We start from the raw sequence: 20,169 nt of genomic DNA, 5'->3' as shown, positions 1-20,169 counted from the left end.
CGTTACTATTGCAGGAAGTGCTCTGTTAGTTTTGTTTCACTTCTTAATATACTTATTTACATCAGCTTTGGTCTCAGTCTTGTGTTATCCCATGCAATCAGATTCTGTAGTACCCTTATAATTATTACACCCGCTCTCCATCCGTGTCCCACTCTCTATGCGCCGTCCAGCTCCGCAGCTCCGCTCTCCCTTCGTGTCCCGCTCTCCCCCCTCCACAGCCCCGCTCTCCATCCGTGTCCCGCTCTCCCCCCTCCACAGCCCCACTCTCCATATGCCGTCCAGCTCTATCGCTTCATCCATGTCCCGTTCTCCCCCCTCCACAGCCCCGCTCCGTCCCACACTATGCCTCTGCAGCCCCACTCTCCATCCGTGTCCCGCTGTCTCCCTCGTGGCTCCGCTCTCCACCCGCATCCTGCACTTTCCCTCTGAAACCCCGCTCTCCAGCCGCCAGTGGGTGGGGCTATGTGGAGTGGGCGTGGCTTGATACACACTCAGCTTTACATATATAGATTATCAGGATGGCAAGTGGAAAAGGACAAAGATCTGGGGAAAAAACAGGAATTCTGCTTTGGCACACAATCTCTTAGTCTACAAGTTGTTTAGATGCATCAAAAAATAGTGTGAAACAGGGATTTTTGTGTACTCACCGTTAAATCCTTTTCTCCAAGCCAATCATTGGGGGACACAGAGACAGTGGGTGTTATGCTGCTGGCCACTAGAAGGACACTAAGTAAACCAGAAAAAAAGTTAGCTCCTCCCCTGCAGTATACACCCTCTCACTGGCTGAGATTTCTCCAGTTCGGTGAAAAAAGCAGTAGGAGCATAAACAGTCAATAATAACCATAACTAAGTCAAAGCCTAAGAATGCTACAGTGAGCCAATAGGCTAAACAGGGTGGGTGCTGTGTCCCCCAATGATTGGCTCGGAGAAAAGGATTTTACGGTGAGTACACAAAAATCCCTATTTCTCCTACGCCTCAATGGGGGAGTAGGACGTCCTAAAGCAGTCCCTGGGTGGGGAGCATACATCTGCTAATACCCCATGGACCACTGAGTTAACAGTGTGGTACTGCCGATTGCAGGCTGCATCCGCAGAGGCCTGAGAATGAATTAGGCAATATTTATTAAGGTATGCAGGCTGGATCAAGTCGCAGCCTTCCGGACAGGCCTGAGAATGAAATTGGTCATATTTTGTAAAAAGTATGCAGACCTGTTCTGCCGAGGCCTGGTGCCGAATGGCCGAAGAGGCGCCCACTGACAAGGTAGAGTGCGCCTTAATCCCCAGTGGATTCAATATATTGCACTATAGGAACGAAAGAGTGCAAATAGGGTCTTATCCGATGATAAAGATAAAAACGTGTTAAGAATCTACTCACCTGCTGTAGGAGAGATATAGCGCATAGCGTTATTGATCAGCTGCTGCACGTCCAAGGGTCAAACAAGTGACCGAGACATCAACTCCTGTGGAACTTTTTTGGACTTTGTGCGCTGCTTGACATAATACATGATTACTAATACATTAAAAGATCTATGTTTTTTAAATAAATAATAAAAAACATCGATCTTTTAATGTATTAGTAATCGTGTATTATGTCAAGCAACGCACAAAATCCAAAAAAGTTCCACAGGAGTTGATTAATCCCCAGTGGGACAGGCGCGCTCCTGATACAGTAGAACTACTGAATCGCCAGGGGAGTCCACCTGGCTAGCATTGCTTTGACACGGCTAGACCATTCCTATGCACCTCTGGAAGCATGAACAGGGCATCTGACTTGTGGAATGGAGCCGTCCGCGAGATGTACCGCTTCAGCGCCCTAACCACATCCAGGGAGTTGAGGGCCTTCTCAATGCGATTGACTGGCACCGGACAAAAGGAAAGGCAAAACAATTTCCTCGTTGAGATGGAAAGAGGAGACGAAATTGGGCAGGAAGAACGGGGACATCCTGAGAACTACCTTTTCCTGATGAAAAATTCAGGAATAGCGAACGGCAGGACAGAGATGCCTATTCCAAAACTCGTCTGATTGACGTAATTGCCACTAGAAAAACCACCTTCCAAGAGAGGACGGACAGTGACACGTCCTGCGGCGGTTCGAAAGTAGCCTCCTGTAAGGCCCCGAGAACCAGGTTAAGGTCCCAAGATTCCAATGGCCTTCTATAAGGAGGCGCCACATGGAAAACTCTCTGAATGAACGTCTCGACCTGAAGTTTGGTGGCAATTCTGCGTCGGAAAAGCACTGACAAGGGCGAAATTTGGCCCTTGAGCAAGCTAAGCACGAGGCCTGATTTGAAACCAGATTGAAGGAATTCCAATATGGCTGGAATGGAAAAACACCAGAGGTGATCGACCATGATCCTTGCACCACGAAAAGAAGGTTGTCCAGGTGCGGTGATAGATGCACATGGACACAGGCTTCCTAGCACTAATCATGGTGGAAAGCACATCATGAGAGAACCCAGCCTGTGCTAAAATCCAGGATTCAACGGCCACGCCGTCAAAGACAGGGCCCTGGAGTTCTGGTGGTAAATCGGGCCCTGCGAATGTAGATCCATGCAATCTGGAAGTTGCCAGGGGACGTCGGCAACTAGTTATATTAGTTCTGCATACCATGCTCGGCGTGGCCAATCTGGCGCGACAAGGATCACTGGTACTGCCTCTGCTCTGATCTTCTTAATGACCCTCGGAAGCAAGGGAAGAGGAGGGAAGATGTACGGGAGCTGGAAGCGGTGCCTTGGCAGAACTAGGGCGTCCACTCCAATGGCACATGGATCACGCGATTGGGAAATGAACCAAGGAACCTTGTTGTTTAGTCTTGAGGCGATGAGATCCACATCCGGAGTCCCCCAACGATGACAAATCTGTTGAAAGACTTCCGAATGAAGAGACCATTTCCCCGAGGCAATGCCTTGGCGACTGAGAAAATCTGCCGGCCAATTTTCTACGCTCAGCCCAATGGAGGATGTGACTCGCTTCGTGCACGGCCATCCTGCTCCGGGTACCTCCCTGGCGGTTGATATGCGCTACAGCCATGGCGTTGTCGGATTGGAACATGATGAGACCTGCGAGGAGACGTTGGAAACTCCATAGAGCTAAACTGATCGCTTGCATCGCCAAAATGTTGATGGGGAGGCTGACTCTCGGGTTGACCAATGACCCAGCTCTGTGTGGCAACAAAAGACCGATCCTAAGCTGAGGAGACTTGCGTCGGTGGTTACTATCAACCATCTTACTGGGAGAAAAAACCTCCCTTGATTGAGGGAGGACCTCAGTGTCCACCACCTGAGGGACTGCTTAACCCGCAGGGACAGAGGGATCCAACGGTCCTGGGAGAACGGGTATTTGTCCTAAGCTAACAGCAACGGGTTGTAAGGGACAGAGGTAGAACTATGCAAATGGAACTGCTTCCATCGCTGACACCAACTTTCCTAGAACTCATGCCAAAACCAATAGAGTGAGAAAACTGTCATGCTGCCTGTTGTAAGGCTTGGGATTCTCCTGGAGGGAGAATGACCAACCCGCGGGAAGTGTCCAAGATCATCCCTAAAAGGGAAATCTACTGAGCCGGTTTTGGGAAAGACTTTTCAAAGTTTATCTTCCACCCCAGGCGAGAAAGTGTATTTACTGTTATCCATGGATTCCTCGCAGGCTGGAAGGGACGGACCCTTGATGAGCAGGTCGTCCGGATATGGTAACACCACCGCTCCCCGAGAGTGGAGAATGGCCATGACCTTGGTAAAGACCCTGGGGCCGGTGGCGAGTCCGAAGGGCAAGACAACGAACTGGCAGTGTTCCTTGTGAATTGCAAAACGCAGAAACTGCTGGAGGGACGGGCAGATCGGAATGTGAAGGTAAGTGTCCTTGATGTCGATGGATGCTAGGAACTCTTCTTTTTCCATGGATGCGACAACTGATCGGAGAAATTCCATTCGGAATCGCCGTACCCTGACAAACTGATTTAACAGTTTGAGATCCAGAATGGGTGACATTGTCCCGTCCTTTTTTGAAAACACAAAAAGGTTTGAATATAATACTCTGAACCTTTGTGATGAGGGACCGGAATGATGACTCAGACCCTTAACAGAGCCTGAACTGCCCGAAGGAAGGCTTTTGTCTTTTTCTTGGGGGGAGAGGAAAGGAAAAACCGAGTTGGAGGAGGAGAAGAAAATTCTATCTTGTATCCGGAGGACACCAGCTCCCTGACCCACCTGTCGTCATTGGGTAGATCTATGAGATCTGGCTCCCCTAGATCCAGAAGCCCTAGGCATGGGTTTCAAAGAACGGTTAGGTCTGTATGAGATCTGGAAGCCTGTGTCTCTGCGCGGAGACCGACCTGATCTGAAAGAGAAGGTAGAGGAGGACCAACCGGAATTGTTGCGAGAAGATCGAAAATGCGTCGGCTGTTGGTTGCGAAACGGCTGAACAGCCCTTTGTTGAGGAAGAAATTTACTTTTTCCCCTTCGGTAGTATCAGAAATGAGCTGGTCCAAACCAGCCTGCGGAAATAGTGGATATTAGTTGATGTAGTGGTAGTTGTAGTTTAGGAGTTTTAGTTAGTTCCTACTGTTGCATGACATGACAAAGTTGGTGAAATTAGAGTGATATACATATGGGGAAACATATAAACAGTTATTCTTTGCATATGCTTGGAAGGGAATGTACACATTACCTTGTTTATCTATAAGAGTGTGCAATCTCTTTGTATTATATTTTATTATGGCCGGAGACATGTGTGCTTTGTATAGTGCCTATTATCATAAGTCATTGTGTATGTTGTGCATTCTTTGTACCCTGATGTTTAATAAACGAATTTAGAAATGAGCTGGTCCAGTCTCTCTCCAAAAAGACGACCCGTTTGAAAAGGGGGGAGAAATCAACAATCTTTTAGATGTGGCATGCACCCACCAGCCGCAGAGCCCTGGGGCTCTTCTAATGGAGATCGCATGAGCGGCAGCTTGAGCCGCGCAATTGGCGGCATCAAAAGAAGAGTCTACTACAAAGTCCGCTGCGTGAAGCATCTGGCTGGCGACAGTGGTTGTCTCCGGAGGAAGATTGGTGCCCAGGAAGGAAGTAATCAGGACTTCTGTCCAAGCGGCCATGCCTTAGTAACCTAAACTGAAGCGAAGGATGGAAAAAAACGCCGCTCCTTAAGCTTTCAAAAAATTGAAAAGGGCAGGGTAGCCAATTTGACAATCGGAGGGGTTTCTGACTGAGGAACCCTCAGAAACAGATAGGAGCGTTGTAGAAGCAAGACGCAGTACAGGAGGGTCCACCGGAGGGAACTGTAATCGACCTTCATTAGGTCTGGATCAAAAGGGTATTTAGCCAGAGTAAACTTTTGCCCAGTGAACCACTTATGTGGCCGATCCCTATCTTACTGGACAGCTGGTAAATAACCAGCGCACACGCTTGTTCTTTAAATGAGATAGGGAGTGCTGGAGCGGGATTTTTTTCCTCATCTAACTTCAGAATCCTGTTGACTGATTCTATAAGAGAATCGAGCAACTTTTGATGAGATGGGGGATTCTAAGGGCTGACGCGACAGATACGAATTCAGAGTCATGCTTGCTGTGAACCTCAGGAGAGGGCGAGCGAGAGACAGGAGTCGCTGATGCTGAGGCGCGAACGCGACTGGGGGACGCGCCATGGGTCCGCTTTTCCAGAAACAGTGCTCCCGGAAGGAGAATATAGCCTGGGTCAGAGACTCGACCGACCGTGACAGGGGCGCAGCCCACTCAGGGGTACCAGACGCAGGAAGCCCGTCAGCAGCGGCTGCGAGGGGCGTTGGAGCGCAGGCCAGGTCGCAGTCCGTGCATAACGGATTAGTTTGTGCACTGGGTAAGGCCGACCTGCAAGTGGTACACACGGTAGAAAAAAAGCAGTGTGCTTCTTAACAGCCCGTTTAGCCTCCTTAAAGTGAGGCATAGCGCTCCAGAAAGGGTTAACGGCAGAGTCTGACTGCAGCTGCAGGGAATGTGCCGGGAAGGGGTTAAGCTTTAATCTGAGGGCAGATGCAGCTTACCCATGGTCCTGTGTTATGTCCCCGGGGAGGAAAAAATGGTGACCCTATGGCGTCACCCGGTATTCGGCTGCTCCTGAAAGGGTTAACTGCAGCAGAGGTAACAAAAGAGAAGACTGAGAGGAGACTTAGTAGCTGTCTACAAATATCTAAAGGGCTGTCACATTGTAGAAGGATCATCTTTATTCTCATTTGCACAAGGAAAGACTAGAAGCAATGGGATGAAACTGAATGGGAGGAGACACAGATTAGATATTAGAAAAAACTTTTTGACAGTTAGAGTGATCAATGAGTGGAACAAGCTGCCACGAGAAGTGGTGAGTTCTCCTTCAATGGAAGTCTTCAAACAGAGGCTGGACAGACATCTGACTGGGATGATTTAGCGAATCCTGCTTTGAGCAGGGGGTTGGACCAGATGGCCCAGGAGGTCCCTTCCAACTCTACGATTCTACGACATGGCCCACGAGATTAGAATTGCGCGTCTCGTTGAGTATGAGAGGCGCCAAGAGGAGGGGGCGGTAACGTTAGTGCAGGCGGCGCTATTCAAATTGCGGCCTAGCAGGCCGGAAAAGCCGGGGGACTAAATTTTTGGCCTACCCGCGGTAGGCGCCGGGGGTGGGGAAGGGGCGGCGCTATTTAAATTGCGGCCTAGCAGGCCAAAAAAGCCGGGGACTAAATTTCTAGCCTTCCCGCGGTAAGCGCCGGGGGGGTGCCACGACCGGGCGCCAGTGTACCACCGCTGACGCTAAGTCAACGCTTCTCCCGGGGACAAGGACCTGACCCCATACCTCCACTCCTGTGCTCAGTCAGGTCGTCGCTGTCCGTGGGTCTTTCTCATCCTGCAACCGATGTAGCAGAGCTGGAGGAGGTTTTACAGGGAGGTATTCCTCAATCGATCCTCCCTCTGGGCAGGGGGACGGAGAGCTCTGGGGCTGATTCAGGGCATCCGAAAAAGCGCTGTTCAGGTCTTTGTCCTGTTGCGCTTGCCCTCGTATCCATGGAACCATCGTCAGAGGAATACAACCCCATTCGTTGGAGGAAAGTGTACGTGAAGGGTTACTCCACGTGCTTGCCTGTTGTTGGTTCGGGGGAGAGCGGGCCGTAGAAAGGAACCGTCGCCCCCTTCACTCCGTTAATTAAAAAATAAAAAATTACAGAAAATTCAAAAATAAAATAAAAACGGTGGGGTCTGAAACCAGACCCAAGTGCCTCCTATAGACACTAAGTAAGAACTGGAGAAATCTCATCCAGCTAGAGGGTGTATACTGCAGGGGAGGAGCTAACTTTTTTTTCTGGTTTACTTAGTGTCCTCCTAGTGGCCAGCAGCATAACACCCACTGGCTCTGTGTCCCCCAATGAGGCGTAGGAGAAATGGGTATTCCAGACTGAAGCATTCATCAACTACCCATCTGAAAGGCAATAAATGCAAGATCTTGGGGGGTACAACCGCTGCTTTATTCAAACAACTTCTAGTTTTACCTGGAGGTGACTGGGGACCATGAAGGTCCCAGCAGTCGCACTTCCACTAATCCTGCATTTACCATCTAGCTAGGGGACATTTAGCATAAATTTCAGGCTGAAACTACTAACAGCAGAAGAAAAAGGGAACCTATTTTTCTCCCCCAAACTAATGTTATTTGTGTATAGGCACTGTAATGCTGATTACATGACCTTCATAAAACTGTATTTATGGATCAGGGAAATGTGCTGTTGAATAGCTATGTGAATAGGTGGGCACTGCACCTAGGGCTCTTCTGCCTCTCTTCAATATCCTACCCTACAGAATCTTGGTGTTAACACTGCAGCAAGACCTTTGCCCAAAGGCTTCTCATGCTTGCGTGAAGAAATCAAATTCTACAAAGCACACATCTTAATACAGAATTTCTGGCACTCACTTATCGCTGTTCTTGGCTAAAAAGATCTGCATAGATTTAATAGCTTCAAAAACTTCATCTTTTTTTGACAGAAGCTCTTCACTTAATGCCTATGAGAAAACAAAAACAAATAAAGGAGTCATAGTTTAGTTAAGATAATTCAAGAAGAATTCTCAAAAGTTTGAAAAACATGAAATGACCCCACAAAAATCTGTCACATTTACAACTTCAGTGTAAAGAAGTCAACAGTTTTTGTTCTCATTTTAATTTTTTCTGCTCCTCTGATTATTCCGTTTTGCTTTGGCATTTTTTTTTTAATTTGGCATATAGTTCCAAAAATACAGGTTTTTTAATTTAGTGCTAAATTTATGGTCTTTGCAGGAGGCGTGTCTTAGTGTATAATACAGAGCAGCATAAAGACACACCCCCCAAAGTATTGTGTGAGACCATGTAAATTAGCACTAAAAAAAAAAAAAATTTCTAGAACCATATGACTGATTTTTAAAGAACAAAAACAGATTACTTTCAGGAGCAACAGAAATTTAAAAGAAAAAAAAAAAAAAAAGAACGAACAAACACAGGTCACTTTTGGCCTGGTGGTATGTCCCCACTAACATCTATTCCTTATTACAAATGTTACTTGGATGCCTGTGACTGCCACTTACAGGGTCTTATTGTGAAAACAATGTACGTTTAACATATTCAGTTTATTACTGAATGTTTAAAGGAATAGCGCAGTCACTAAATGATTTCATAACTTTTTTTTTCCAGTATAATGACATACAGGACAAATGAAGGCTCAAAAGGACTTGTCCCCTTGTCTGGCTACAATAACCATACGAATACAATTTATGGGGTTTTCCTCTACAATAACTTTTTTTTGCCATAAATGGTTAAAGATAAAGTCCCTAAAGATCCCCATATTCCAAGCTCTGTTATCATAGTGATCACTTCCTCTTCATAATGCTCTGCTTCCTTCTAACTACATTTCCCATCATCTCTTGTGCTGGGCTGTAAGCCGGCAGTGAGCACAGCCCCAGTAACTCTGCCAAAACCCCCGTCACTCCGCGTCCAGCATCACATACAGCATCAGCACAATCTCCTGTACAGGACATTGGAACAGGAAATAGAAGTAACGCACAAAGCACCAGAACAGCAGGCCTAGCAATAATTATCACCCCATGCTATCCCCCAGTGATGATTGGATAGATGGGGAGAGATATATGACTGTACTCATAGTGGAGGATGTATATACATGTCACAGGGTACATTGCTATATACATAAAGATGCATGGGGGGCAGTGCCTCCATGGGGGAGGAGGATCAGCGCCTGCTGGAATGGCAGCGCCTGCAGGGAAGGCAGTGCCTGCAACAGCATGCACAAGAGCAGTGTGAACGCCCACCCATCAGATTCAAAGTCTGAAACCCAGGGAGATTTTGAGGTCATGTCATATGACCAGGAGAGCAGCCCAGGTTACAGAAGGATTTGAGAAAGTAAGGTCTTTAATGCCATGCACATCAATGGCCAAATCAAAGGAACTTGGAAAGTAGGGGCCAACCCCTTTAATATATATCAGGAGCTTTCCCAGAATACACGCTGAATGCACATTAAAAACGTGATGAGAATCTGGCCTTACATAGAGTAGAAACAGTGAACTGCTTTTCTCATACATCATTCATGGATATGTAGAAAGTGCTGGTTGCTCCCCAGAATAGAGCAAAAAACACAAAGTTACACCAAAATCGCAGAATATGTTTGTACATTATAAGGAAATGAGCAAAAATACTAGAACTCACAAGCCAATAGTAGCTGCATACCTTTTTCTCTGAGATTGACTTTTTCAGGTCAGCTCTGTTCCCTCCACTGGTTGACACCACATGGGAGAGACTAGAAACCCAGCTAGACAGCTGCTTCAGATCCTCAATATGCTTTTCTTTCTCCTCTTCAAGGACTTTCTACAGTGATGGAAAAGAATACAACATTATGCAATACGCTCATGCTTCACCACTCTACATCTGCGACTATTACATACTGTCCATTTTAGGATAATAGATAATCATGGTGTTATCAACTATATCCTACATTGTAATTGTGATCCACAATCACGTATCAAGGATGTCACCATAAAAGCACGTTACTTCCATCCTGTTTTGTACAAATTTTGCAGTTTAATAACTAAATTTTGATTGACATGCATTTGCTCCTTGCATTTTCACGCCCAACCACTTGCACCAGTGACCTATTTCCGTCACATCTCCTCCAGTCCATTTCCCCTGCTGTCACCCCTCGCCTAAACTAAAATATTTAACCTCTCTCTCTCTTCTGGTATCTTTCCCTCCTCATTTAAGCATGCCATCATACATCCGCTACTTAACAAACCATCCCTCAACCAAAACTGTGCCGCTAACTATAGACCTGTCTCTAATCTTCCCTTCATCTCTAAACTCCTGGAACGCCTGGTCCACTCCCGTCTTATCCGCTATCTCTCATAAAACTCTCTTCTCGACCCTCTCCAATCCGGTTTCCGCTCTTTACACTCTACTGAAACTGCCCTCACTAAAGTCTCTAATGAGCTACTAACAGCTAAATCTAATGGTCATTACTCCATGCTAATTCTCTTGGATCTCTCTGCAGCATTCGATACTGTGGATCATCAGCTCCTCCCTACTATGCTTGCTGTTTTTCACCACAGAATGGCAGTAGAGGGATAACTAAGATAAACCCCCCTGCACATGTGATAGCCGTGTGCGGCCAAAGATCACATCCCTGATCGTGACAGCCGTTTACTGTATAGAATTCCCGTGCATCATTCTTTCCAAGTCTGTGCTTTCTTGGGGCAACTCTCCAACAATATTGTCTGTAAATCCAGCAAGAAGTGTCTGAGGCACCAGATGTATCCCTAGGATACAGGTCCTATGTGGCCGAAATAATTTAATGCTTTAACCAATAAACTAACTGACCGAGGAATAAATACTGTGCCTTTGACTCTTTTTGCCAAGTGTGCCTATACCCTCACCTTAATCACTGCTGCTAGTAGGGTCAGAATATTTCTATCACATATGTGAATATCTAGGAATCCCCTCAACACACATCAGCCAGTCTTACGTCATGAGCATATTGGATGAGAATAGAAACATATACATTTTCCATCAAATATAAAGAGATAATAAGGCTCTTCTGTACGCAAACTACCTCATCTTCTTCAAGTCTCCTTAGGGAGTCGCTGATGTACTTTACATGCTGTGTAGTTAAAGTCACCAGAGCAGTATAGCGAGTGCGGAGATCCATAAACTGAACAAAGAAAAAAAAGTGGAGGATTTGAAGAGCAGTAAAAGCCAAATATACAAGCTGATCTAAAACACGACATCCTACCTCTTGAGTTATAACATCTGAGGTAGACAGCATTCTTCTCCGCTTTAATGGTGACTTCTGCTGAGATTCTACAAAGGCTTTGTAGGTCATCAACTGCAGTTCATAATCCTTGAAAAAATAATTTGTTGAGCACTTTGTTAATAAACTAGGCGTCACTGATTGAAGAAACAGAACAGAAATAGACGTTGACTACTCTTCAGAGCGCTCACCTTCACAGACACAGAGTACTGCTGGGAGAGGCCTTGACATTCATCTAGATGAGACTGATTACGCTCTATTTCAGCCACCAGTGCCTAAAAATAAAAAAAAAAAATAAAAAATGGACCGAGGTCACAATATGAACAGGGAAGAGCAGTGTTCATACATTCTTTATGAAATCAATAGACTATAAAAAAAGACTGAGCTTTCCAATGTGTACCAGCACAATTTATATTCTAAACCTAACAGACTAAATTATACCACAATTGGTCCATTTAGACGGGCCAATCCAGGTTGCTCAACATGTACATACTAGCCTGTTTAGACATGCTAATAAACATTCTAGATGTACAGCAAAATTGTTAATACAGTTATTCTGTGTGCACAGCATATCATGCTTTCGGCAGCTAATCACTTGCTTACACAGGATGACGTGCTGCTGAGAATTAATTTTTATTGATGTCTTAAAAACCATTGTACCTGAAGACCAAGCCTTTTTCTCGTTTGTCAGGGGTGTGTGTCCGTATATTTACACAGACTAATCTGTGGTGGAACAAACATTCCTACAACCTTTCACAGACTATAATTATTGGCTCGCCTAAAGGGGGCCTAAATCTTAAGCCCCCGTCACATACAGCGATATCGCTAGCGAGATCGCTGCTGAGTCACAAGTTTTGTGACGCAACAGCGATCTCACCAGCGATATCGCTGTGTATGACATCTATCTGCGAAAGCCCCCCCGCCGGGTATTGCTGATCGTGCTCAAAAGCCCTGGACTTTTTTTTTTGATCATTGGTCACCCGCTGGCCAGCACGCATCGCTGCGTGTGGCAGGCAGGAGACCAGCGAGCTCCTAGCTAGTATCCAAGGTAAACAGCGGGTTTCTAAGCGCCACACGGCGCTTAGAGACCCGCTGTGTACCTTAGATACCAGCAAGCTCACATCCAAGGTAAACAGCGGGTTTCTAAGCGCCGCGCGGCGCTTAGAAACCCGCTGTTTACCTTGGATACGAGCTCCCAGCGCGAGATCGCTGGTATCTAAGGTACACAGCGTTGCGCACGCTCGTCGTCGCGGGTGCTGATCGCTGGTGAGATCTGCCTGTTTGGCAGCTCACCAGCGATCATGTAGCACACACCAGCGATCCTGACAAGGTCATATTGTTGTCGGGATCGCTGGTGAGTCGCTATGTGAGACGGGGGCCTCAGTTTGTGCTAAGTAATCCACTTTTACTCACAGACGACAAAACCATACTGATAAGTCAACTTGATAGAAAGCTAGCTGACTTAATTGTTTTTATTGCAAGGCCGACCAGAGATAGGTACTGATACTGGCTTGCTCAACTGCTTCCATAACTTCTATAGACTTAAACAGAGTTTAAGATCTACATTTCTATGTGTTTGCCAATAGCGGACTTGGCTTGTAAAACACCATACCCCCCAATCTCTCTATGGACAAGGGCCCCAAAGATGGAATCCTTACCTATCAGACATTAACAGTTTGAAAACCCTATTTAACATACAGAAGCTGATTTATCTCGCTATGCCAGTCTTGCTGAAACAGAAGGTGTCTAATTCATTAAGAGGCCACTAGTAAGTGGCGCACTCTTCTGTTCGCTGCACCAGAAATACTACTCCAGTCTGAGACAGGAATAGCATTACTGGTGTGTACGAAGTGCTATCATTTTCAATGAATTTGGCGCCCCAGTTCCACCCATTTCAGCAAAGCTGAGTCAGACAGGCAAAAAAAAAAAAAAAAAGCACAAAGTCGCAAAATGTAGCCTCTTTTCAAAGTTTTTACACCAGTTTTCTGGTGTGAAAGGGTTGATGAATTGGCCTCACAAGATCATTACTGGAGCAGTGCTGTATAGATTCCTGGGCCCCAATTTCATTTTAGCTTTTCTGCTAGAAAACTAGAATAATAAGCTTTGAAAAACTGAAAAACTTTGAACAATGTAAGGCTGAGCAAAAATGCAACTTTTGGCACTTTCACACCATTTTCGCCCAGCTCCAGCAAAGTAGGTGGAGCAGGAGCTTGATGGGACGGTGCAACCCCCACACGTCAAATTCACGACAAGCAATGTCATTCATTAAGCCAGAAATCTTACTCCAGTCTGCCAAAACTTACCGTTTGGTCATTTAACTGCTCAGACAAGACTCGCCTGTCTTCTGACTGTCCAGGCTTCATCATTTCCTGCTGTGATTTTGTGGCCTCTATCCACTGGATTAAACTGTCATGACGCCCCCTGTAACTTTTCAGTACTTCTCGTATTGTGGCCAATTCAGATTGCCTTCATTTCATTAAAAGAAACAGGGTAAGTAATCAGAGTGCAAATCTCATTTTGATGAAAATAAAAAGGAAAGCACATACCGTGTTTCCAGTTGAGTGTGCACGCCACTCCACCGCTCGCGAAGCTTCACAGTCTTTTCCTGAAATTGATCTACATCAAGACTGCGCTCTAGAGTCCTCTGATTTAGGCGATCTCTTACTTCTTTTGATTTGGCGACATCCTCCTCCAGTGCGGAAATGACACTGCCTTTTGCTATTGCTTCATTCAGCCATTGCTGTAAAACATCAGGTGGATCCTATATAATCCTTTATCAAATATTTTCAAGTGTGCAACAAATAAAAGGTATAACGCACATACCTGTAATAAGTCTTGTTGACAATGAATAGCAACCGGATCTGCAGCAATGGTGTCTTCCTGACTCAGCCGGGTCTCAAAGCCTTTAACAAGAGCTTCTGCACCCTGCAGGCTCCGTATAACTACGTCTACAGTTTTCAGTCTAAGAAGTTAGAAAAATAGTCATAGACAGTAATATGGGGCAGAGAACAAGCCAGGGCTCGTAATATAATAAAAGCCTACCCAAACACTATAACAAGCAGAGCATCGACAGCACCTCTGTGTCAGATGCTACGAATCCTAAATGACCACTTATTTTGTGCCACTAAAAAACTGAACTCAAAAGTCTATAAAAAAAAAGTCTCTTCATGTACTTTACAAAAATGCTAAAATCTGTATATAGGACAGTATTTGGTTTACGGAGTATCATAGTAGGTCTACTAAGTTACATCATTCACTCACTGGCCACTTTATTAGGTACACCTGTCCAACTGTGTGTTAAGACTTAATTTCTAATCAGCCAATCACATGGCGGCAACTCAGTGCATTTAGGCATGTAGACATGGTCAAGACAAACTCCTGCAGTTCAAACCGAGCATCAGTATGGGGAAGAAAGGTGATTTGAGTGCCTTTGAACGTGGCATGATTGTTGGTGCCAGAAGGGCTGGTCTGAGTATTTCAGAAACTGCTGATCTACTGGGATTTTCACGCACAACCATCTCTAGGGTTTACAGAGAATGGTCCGAAAAAGAAAAAAAATCCAGTGAGCGGCAGTTCTGTGGCCGGAAATGCCTTGTTGATGCCAGAGGTCAGAGGAGAATGGGCATACTGGTTCGAGCTGATAGAAAGGCAACAGTGACTCAAATTGCCACCCGTTACAACCAAGGTAGGCAGAAGAGCATCTCTGAACGCACAGTGCGTCGAACTTTGAGGCAGATGGGCTACAGCAGCAGAAGACCACACTGGGTACCACTCCTCTCAGCTAAGAACAGGCATCTGATGGCTACTTTCAGCAGGATAATGCGCCATGTCATAAAGCTCGAATCATCTCAGATTGGTTTCTTGAACATGACAATGAGTTCACTGTACTCAAATGGCCTCCTCAGTCACCAGATCTCAATCCAATAGAGCATCTTTGGGATGTGGTGGAACGGGAGATTCGCATCAGGGATGTGCAGCCGACAAATCTGCGCCAACTGTGTGATGCCATCATGTCAATATGGTCCAAAATCTCTGAGGAATGCTTCCAGCACCTTGTTGAATCTCTGCCACGAAGAATTGAGGCAGTTCTGAAGGCAAAAGGGGGTCCAACCCGTTACTAGCATGGTGTACCTAATAAAGTGGCCAGTGAGTGTATATCAAAAACAGTCAGCCGCCACATACATACTGGTCCAGTGTATGAAAAAAGGACCAGTTTTTGGTTTACAATATAATAGGTAAGCATTACGCCATACACCGTCATGGCACGCGCGCATGCCAACTATACAGCCCAATTGTGATGTGAAGTCGCCCCAACATGGACAATGAACAATAATTAAGCACATAATCTGTAAATACACTTTTATACATCAAATGGGTGTCATATCGATAATTAAAGCAGTACATATCACCAGTTTGGGACTAACTTTTTTATTTAGTAAAAGGGTGGGCAGCCCCAGACAGGTGATTTTTCGAAATATCACCTATTAACATAAAGGTCTCTAATGTCCCCCCTTAAAGAACCCGACTTACTAGCAAAAGTTGAGTCTGCACTTCCAAATTGTGGGATAAAGGCATGTAGAATGGGATGCACCAACATCCGCAGCCCTGGTCACTGTATTAATGCAGCACTGCCACGTACCTAACCGCTGTGATGATGTTACCATTCGGTAACCACTTAGTAAAGTATTCGACAGCGCTGGGTTTGTGCAAAGAGGGAGATCTTGCTCTTTCACTGTGAAAGGGGTCACGGAGGGTTGAGGGATCCCACTCAGCATGCCAGATCCCTGGAAGGTCTGACCCGAATCTTTTTTTAGGGTGCATTAGGGACCTTTGTGACCACTTTTGCTAAAAGGTGACAGAAAACTCATCAATCTGAGGTTGCCCACTCTTTTTGTAAATAATAAAGGGCAGCCCCCCCGATAGGAACTCTTTAAGACATGAAGATGTTTGATCATTGTGACATATGTTTTTTAATGTTTATGAAGCTCAGTGTGAAATATAATGAATAATGAAGAGAGACAGTGTGGGCCTGTGAACTGGATGAAAATTCATTATTATATAGCATGTAATTGAAGAGCAGGGAGATAGATTACGAGAGTATTTCAACACGTTAAGCACATCCTAGACAACAGTTCCTCTACTCCAGTCCTAAAGAGTCACTAACAAGATCATATTTTCAGGATTTCCTTAGTATTTCCCAGGTGATAATTCCATCACCTATGCACTACTAAGGCAGAAATCATGACCTATTGGTGGCCTTTGAGGAACGGAGTTGAGGAACACTGCTGTAAACCCAGGTAACTCGCATACCAAATGGGGCCTAAAATATTAAAAGGAACTCACGAATGAGATATTTAAATTACTTAGTGACAAAAACTCACTTTTCCAAAAATACAGAAGACAGGCCATAGACTTGATCCATCCTCCCTACTAGAAGGTCCAGCTGTGAACGAACATTTGGGGTGCTGGAGCCAGATGGAGACATATGCAAGAAATGGTCACAGCGCTCAGACACCAGTGAAAGTTCAGATTTTAACCTCTTTAGTTCCTCTTGCATTCTCTAAAATAAAGAGCAAGAAAAAAAAAAAAAAAAAAAAAACTTAATTTAAAACATCAGGACATACCAAGAAACTCATGTATTTGCTGGACATATGCAAACCTCTTGATCCGATATCTTAACAGCATTTTCATGAACAGCATCACCATCGCAGCCTAAGGGATTCTGCAATCTCCTCACCAGCCGCTGCTCACAGTCTTCTAAGTGCAGACGAATATTGTGGAGTTCTGATAAATAGGTTTGTGCTACAGACTCATCTTTATCTTCTGAAATGGAGGGGAAAAAAAAACAAAAAACTTGTTACCTCTTGTCAGATTAAAAAGTATCAAGCGCGCTTCCTTATCGGCGCTATTCTGCATTCCTCACCAGCTTCTATTATGTCCACCATCTTCCTACATTGCTCCTTACAAGACTCTACGTCTTGCTCCATGTTGAGGCGATCACTAGATGAGAATATTTGAGAGTCTTTGCCATCTTCCAGGAAATCATCCAGATGTGACTGGAGACTAGATAGTGTCTGAAGACGTTCTGCTAAAGGCAGCACCCGGAGCTAAAGACAAAGATCTGATTAGATAGGAGTTCCAGTAGATGCCATGTTGTTACATTGTGATTTAAGACGGACATCTCACCTTGTCCACGTTCCATCCTTGCACTAAGTCTACATCTTTGCGCAGATAATGCCAGGAAATCAAACTCTTTGTATTTACATGTAACTGATGCCAAAGCGCCATCACTTTCTGGTATAGCTGTTCCACCCTGCAAACATTCAAGTGTTTTCAAATGGTAGTATCCAAATATTCAGCAACAGTGACATAAGCATACGTAGACATCTATTCACCTGACAGCCATATCTATTGCTTCCTTATTGGGTGGAGGGATGAGAAAGCACACAGATGGTACCATGGCTTCATTTCCAGTTGTGCTAATCACTTTCCACTTTGTTCTTTGAGAGTTATCTTCAAGCACACATTCTTCATTCCTACATATCGTAATCTGTTAAGCAGAAAAAGTTCTCGATGTCATAAATAGTAAATCTCCATTAAAGCTGGCAGCTATCTCACAACTCCAGCATTCATATGAATATTAGACTCAGGCAAGCATTCATGTGAAAATACACAGAAGCAATGGCTTGGCCAGCAGTTATCTCGGCGGTCTCTCCCATAGCCTATCCTAATATGTAGTAGGTGTAAAAAGAATATTAGAAAATGCCTCAAACTAGAAATGTTGTACAGTTTTTCTGATTTTCTATGTCTCTTTCCTCATGTGAAGGCATTGCAGGACCTTAGGTATCCATGGTTACGACCACCAGCAACTAGCCGTCACTAAATCTGTGGTCGCAACCATGGATACCCAAGATCCTGCAATGCCTGCACATGAGGAAAGAGATAGCGAATCAGAAAAACTGTACTACATTTCTAATTGAAGGTATTTGCTAATATTACTATTATTACACATAATACATATTGGCAAAAGATCTTGGAGATGGGAATACCCCTTTATGCTTCAGCAGAGGAAAATACTTTCCTTGGACTTTCCTACCTCAATTTGTCGATAATCACACACAGCTCTGATGGGCAGGGTTCCACTTAGGCTATGTTCAGGATTTCTGGGCCTAAGTTGTACAATGTTCCTGGATCTGCCCACCAGACTGGCCATGGTACTCCTGGATTGGACGAGTTGTTCTTTCTCTTCCTAACAAGAGATCACGAAGACCAAGATGTTAACATAAAACTATAAGAGGATATTTTAAAAGGTGAACTGAAAATTAAACGATTGAAATCCTGACTTACCATAGAGTCTTGCAACATATCTTCCAGTCGGTTCATACTAGTATTGCGGTCAGAGGAATATTTCCTTTTTATTGATTCCTGGAGATTTTTCAGATAAACTTCTGATTCCCGCACGTCACTGAAGAACTGTGGGATAACAAAGAAGGATCAAAATTAATGGTTTATTCCCACCTTGCTACAAGGGTATTGTCAGATTGGTATTTACAATATACTGCTTGATAAAAGCTTGTTAATAGCTTGTTATTTTTTTCAGATGGTCTTGAGAGATTAATACTTTCTAGGAAAACATGCGCAGAGCATACAAGCTCTTTTCTACTGAATTTCTAAGCACTCCACTTCTGCGCGATGCTTCTCTATGCTGCTGTCACTACTGACAGCGGCATCAGAGGGGTTAAATGCTCATGATCGATGATCACACTGATCGTGGGCATTGTTGCGGGGTGTCAGCTGTCACATACAAGTTGACACCTACAGCTGAATGCCGCGGCACTCCGGCACTCAGCGTGAGGCCACGGCGATTGCGGTGCTGTACTAGTACTACTCTCGGCAATATCGCACCTCAAGCAGAGCACTGTAAGTGTTGCAAAGGGGTTAAAAGGAATCTGTAACCAGGGCTTTTGCTACCAAAACTGAGAGCAGCATAATAAAGGGAAAGACAACCCGAGTCCTGTGATATATCACCACTGATTGGCAGTTTTCTGCTCATGCATAGTGTACACAAAATTTCCAATTAGTGGTGTGATCGTGGTTATACAGTGATCAGCATTCATAGATGTGTTGGATCTGCATCAGAGAAAAGGAGATTTTTGTGTACTCACCGTAAAATCTCTTTCTCTTAGCCTCTAATTGGGGGACACAGAACCATGGGTGTTATGCTGCTGTCCACTAGGAGGCGACACTATGCATAATCTGAAAAAGATTAACTATGGCTCCTCCTCTGCAGTATACACCCCTGGACAGCGTCAGCCTTCTCCAGTTTTGTGCAAAAACAATTGGAGGTACATAACAGAAAACAACATAATCATGCCTGTAAGAAGGCTACTATGTACAGGCTCAAAGTACAATATGAGAACCCAACCATAACAACGGCCCATAGGGGCAACAGGGTGGGAGCTGTGTCCCCCAATTAGAGGCTAAGAGAAAGATTTTACGGTGAGTACACAAAAATCTCCTTTACTCTGTCGCCTCATTGGGGGACACAGAACCATGGGACGTCCCAAAGCAGTCCCTGGGTGGGAAGCAATGGACGAATATTGTGCTAGCAGGACCCTAAACTTGGGGCACTGCCGCCTGCAGAACCCGTCTGCCCAGGCTCGCGTCCGCTGAGGACTGGGTATGAACACTGTAGTGTTTCGTAAATGTGTGTAGGCTAGTCCAAGTGGCCGCCTTGCACACTTGTTGTGCCGAAGCCTGGTGCCGAATGGCCCAGGAGGCCCCTACTGCCCGTGTAGAGTGTGCCGTGACACCGGCCGGAAGAGGGGAACTGTGGAGTCGGTAGGCCTCATGTATGGTGGACTTGATCCACCTGGCAAGGGTAGCTTT

General features: G+C 45.1%; 1 protein-coding gene across 9 annotated transcripts in view; it reads right to left on the bottom strand.

Moving 5' to 3' along the window:
- Positions 1–20,169, bottom strand: part of MACF1 (microtubule actin crosslinking factor 1) — a 292,674-nt gene that overhangs the window by 189,903 nt on the left and 82,602 nt on the right. For all 9 annotated transcript variants that reach the window (XM_073552024.1, XM_073552025.1, XM_073552030.1 and 6 more), the window contains 15 exons: positions 18,628–18,753; positions 18,377–18,529; positions 17,676–17,830; positions 17,467–17,593; positions 17,204–17,387; positions 16,940–17,103; positions 16,662–16,840; positions 14,104–14,242; positions 13,827–14,020; positions 13,584–13,746; positions 11,472–11,555; positions 11,263–11,370; positions 11,083–11,181; positions 9,708–9,845; positions 7,911–7,999 (listed from right to left, as the gene is read on the bottom strand). In XM_073552024.1, the coding sequence (XP_073408125.1) occupies positions 7,911–7,999; positions 9,708–9,845; positions 11,083–11,181; positions 11,263–11,370; positions 11,472–11,555; positions 13,584–13,746; positions 13,827–14,020; positions 14,104–14,242; positions 16,662–16,840; positions 16,940–17,103; positions 17,204–17,387; positions 17,467–17,593; positions 17,676–17,830; positions 18,377–18,529; positions 18,628–18,753 (2,102 nt within the window). The remainder of the gene's footprint in view (positions 1–7,910; positions 8,000–9,707; positions 9,846–11,082; positions 11,182–11,262; positions 11,371–11,471; positions 11,556–13,583; positions 13,747–13,826; positions 14,021–14,103; positions 14,243–16,661; positions 16,841–16,939; positions 17,104–17,203; positions 17,388–17,466; positions 17,594–17,675; positions 17,831–18,376; positions 18,530–18,627; positions 18,754–20,169) is intronic.

This window comes from Dendrobates tinctorius, unplaced genomic scaffold (genome assembly GCF_039654945.1).
Source record: "Dendrobates tinctorius isolate UK_male_01 unplaced genomic scaffold, ASM3965494v1 ptg000183l, whole genome shotgun sequence".
NCBI lineage: Eukaryota > Metazoa > Chordata > Amphibia > Anura > Dendrobatidae > Dendrobates > Dendrobates tinctorius.
Note: the sequence above shows the minus strand (reverse complement) of the source record. Positions and strands in the feature narration are given on the sequence as shown.